Source organism: Mya arenaria, chromosome 9 (assembly GCF_026914265.1).
Source record: "Mya arenaria isolate MELC-2E11 chromosome 9, ASM2691426v1".
Classification (NCBI taxonomy): Eukaryota; Metazoa; Mollusca; class Bivalvia; order Myida; family Myidae; genus Mya; species Mya arenaria.
Genome location: NC_069130.1, coordinates 28,461,835 through 28,465,870, shown reverse-complemented (window position 1 = coordinate 28,465,870; position 4,036 = coordinate 28,461,835). Strand labels below are relative to the sequence as shown.

The 4,036-nt window shown below is 40.4% G+C and overlaps 1 protein-coding gene across 1 annotated transcript; it reads left to right on the top strand.

The window, feature by feature from the left end:
* Positions 1–1,322: 1,322 nt before the first annotated feature.
* LOC128245914 (uncharacterized protein K02A2.6-like) lies at positions 1,323–2,015 on the top strand. The gene has a single exon (XM_052964135.1). The coding sequence runs from the start codon at positions 1,323–1,325 to the stop codon at positions 2,013–2,015; it is 693 nt and encodes a 230-aa protein (XP_052820095.1).
* The last annotated feature ends 2,021 nt before the right edge of the window (positions 2,016–4,036 follow it).

Sequence of the window (4,036 nt, the reverse complement as noted above, 5' to 3'; positions counted from 1 at the left end):
CTTGGATCCTAAAGATCCGGTAAAACGCGCCCATCACCCTATGAAAACAGTTGAGAAAGTGGTACAAAACATTTCAGGCGCAAACGTGTTTTCGGTGCTCGACGCGAAATCTGGCTTCCTGCAAATTAAGCTCGACCAGAAGTCCTCTTACCCAACGACTTTCAACACACCTTTAGGCAGATTCCAATGGTTACGTCTACCATTCGGTATCAAGTGTGCTCCAGAAATATATCAGAAAATCATGGATCAGATGATTACGGGAATCGATGGAGCTTTCGCGATTATAGATGACATACTCATAGCGGGAAAAGATGTAACAGAGCATGACAGAATACTTAAGGAAGTAGTGTCTAGAGCGACGAGCTACAACCTTAAACTCAATTTCAATAAATGCTTGGTCCGTCAATCGTCCGTTCGGTACATGGGTCATCTTGTGACGGAGCATGGGCTGATGGCGGATCAAGACAAAGTGTTCGCGATTGTCAATATGCCCGCGCCAACAGACAAAGAAGGAGTCCGAAGACTTCTCGGTCTAGTGCAGTATCTCGCGAAATTCATACCGAACATGAGTGAAGTTGACGCCCCAATCAGAACGCTACTCAAAAATGACATTGAGTTTGAGTGGGGGCATACACAAGAGAAGAGCTTCGAAAAGCTCAAAAAGCTTTGCAGCTCACCATCGGTACTTACGTACTATGACGTCAGCAAAGAAGTTCAAATCGAGTGCGATGCCAGCAAAAATGGGCTCGGAGCCGTCATAATGCAGAGTGACAAAGTAATCGCGTACGCTTCGCGAGCTCTAACAGAGACAGAGCAACGGTATGCGCAAATCGAAAAAGAGATGTTGTCGAACGTTTATAGTTGTCAAACGTTTCACAGTTACATTTTTGGCAAATCGGTGACAGTGTACAATGATCACAAACCACTGGAACAATTATTTGCCAAACCACTACTCGCGGCACCCATGCGTATCCAGAAAATGATGCTACGCCTACAGTGGTACGACATTGATGTGAAATACCGCAAAGGAAAGGAAATGCATGCTATCGAGAGCATTTCCAAACGCGAACGTGAAAGACAGTGACATTGCTGAAATGATTCAGTTGATATCGGTTAGCCCTGCGAAATACTCAGATATCAAACGGGCCACGAAGGAAGAACTCGGAATCCTTCATGACATTATAGTGAAAGGCTGGCCCGATACGCGATCTGAAACGCCGTTTGAAACGAGACCGTACTGGGACTCGAGGGAATAGCTATCCGTGCTGGACAGTATCGTTTACAAGGGACTACGAATCGTCATCCCGCCAAGTCTACGCGACATGTTGAGGCTCGTACACAAAACTCACCTCGGGCTCGGTAAAAGCAAGCAGAGAGCTCGTGAAGTTATGTACTGGCCAGGGATGAACAGTGACATTGACACTATGGTAAGCATCTGCTCAGTGTGTGCAGAACAGCAGAATCAGCAACCAGCAGAGCCACTGAAGCCGACGCTGACGCCGGATCTGCCATACGACATGGTCGGTTGTGACGTTTTTCAGTTTCGGTCAGAGAAATACTTGGTAATTGTTGACTATTATTTTAAGTACATTGACACTGAAAAGCTAGAATCGGAGACAACTTCAGATATAACCAGTGCACTCCTGAAAGTGTTCAGCTCACACAGTATTCCGAACACTCTCAGATCTGACAACGGACCGCAATTTAGTTCGTCAGAGTTCAAGACTTTCTGTGAGGAGCATGGAATCATTCATCAAACTTCCAGCCCACACTTTCAAAGCTCGAACGGGGAAGCCGAAAGAGCTGTACAGACTGTGAAACGCCTGTGGAGCAAGTCTCTGAACAAAAACTTGGCTCTGTTGGACTACAGGACAACCCCTCTGGATGGAGTGAATCTATCACCAGCACAGCTTCTTATGAAAAGGAGGCCCAGAAACTTGTTACCTGCCTCCAAAGCAGTGCTTAAGCCAAGCTCAGTTGATCCTAATACAGTTAAAACGCATTTAGATCACTAAAAACAACGTCAAAAGCTGTATTAAGTCCAAATCCAAACTCACAAAACTTAGGAAAGTGGACACCAGGTATTGTCGTAGAAAAACACGACAAGCCCAGATCTTTCGGAGTGCAGAGTGGAAACCGCCTGTACCGACGTAACCGAAAACACCTACGAATGGCTACTGAAGGTGCAAACAACACGGCACAGTGGTCCGGACCAGACGACACACCAACGCAGACAACTGCGGAAACGCCATCTTCTGCTCCGAACAGCCCAGCGCCAAATCCCAAAGTGCCAGACAAACCAACGTGTACTAGTGAATACCGTACCCGCTCTGGCAGATCAGTGAACAAACCTCAAAAGCTTGATTTATAGGCAAACACCTATATTATGGTGTTCTAAGAATCTAACAACTTGTTTGGTTTAGTGTATCTTTGTTTCTTTATGCATAGAAATCATGTTACAGTAATAATGATTTATTTTGAGAAAATAAACCTTTATTACAGTAACATTGCTTCAGGCAAAGTTGACATTTCAACAGCATTGTGTCATTAATGTGCCAGTCAGGTCTAATAATTACATCCTGTTAGATCACACAAGTGTCATAGTGTTAAGCGGCAGAATAATTCCCAGTGTGACATAAAGTTACATTTACATATGTTTAAATACTTTTTAGTTTTAAAAAAAATGAGGCAAAGAAAGACAAAAACTTATTACTGAGGAGACATTTAGCAAAAAGAGTTGCTTCCCTTAGACTAGCATATTACCATACATCTACAGTGAAATCAAATAGACAATGCTTCCAAAGCAAAAGTTGAACATTCACATGTGTGTATCATTTAGGAAACTTGAGACACTTACTAGCTTTAGTTAAAGAAACCTAAATGTAAAGTTGCATCTAGTCAGTTAACTTAGTCAAATTCAAATATATATTATCATACCATCTAGTCATACTTGATAATGCTTATAGCCGGTTTCTACATTTCTTATTTGTAAAGAAAGAGGGATGTACACGTTATTGGCTATTTATAACTTGTTAATGTGCTAAACGGTACACACTGTATTTTTGTATGATAAATGTTGTAAGCATCTGTGACGTAATAAAAGATGAAGTCTCAATAGTATTGATATTGTTACACATATGACATGAAATGAGATGTATGCAAAATGATACTTGACTCAAACACAACAAAATGTAAGTCATTAGCATTAAATTATACTTCAAGAATAAAAAGTCCCATTGTCTTATTTTTCTTTTAAAGCTGCACTCTCACAGATTGACCGTGTTGACAACTATTTTTATTTTTTGTTTTGGAATTAGCCAATTTTTGCGTAAATGTCTGGATACCAGTGGTATAAGACTGCTGACAAAAGATCAGATACAGTTTTTCAGTTTTACGTTCGCAAATTGATGTTTTATGGCTAAAAGTGATACTACAGTAACGTTTTAAGAAAAATGATAAATGTCGGCAGTTTTCCAAACAATTTAGATCTGTTTTAGTGTGAGTAATCTTATTATTTGTATAGAAAGCATTGCTGCCAAAATCAGCCGAGTCTGGGACAAAAAAAGGTTGTCAAAACTGTCAATCTGTGAGAGTGCAGCTTTAAATTACTATAAACACTATTTTAAATTCTACCATTAGAGGACACTTTCTTGCCTTTTTGCAATTTTTAAGATTGCAAGTAATATTAAATAATTTAAAATTTACGAAGAAAAAAATCTTAATTTTCATTAAGTTGAAATTATTCACTAAGATGCCCCAGAGGTTTCTTACCTGGTAGCTGGAACTGTATGGATAAAATACACTTAGATTACAACTTCATATAACTCGTACATTATACTGTAACGAATATTATTTATTATTTTATTTAGAGATTAATATATGGCCGCGCCGGGCCAATGAGTGATAATAGCCCCGGCATGTTGATAATGGCCCGAGGGCCATTATCGATATGCCGGGGCTATTATCACTCATTGGCCCCGCGCGGCCATATATTGAACTGTTTAATACACATGTTTTGACTCAAGTATTCAGTAGT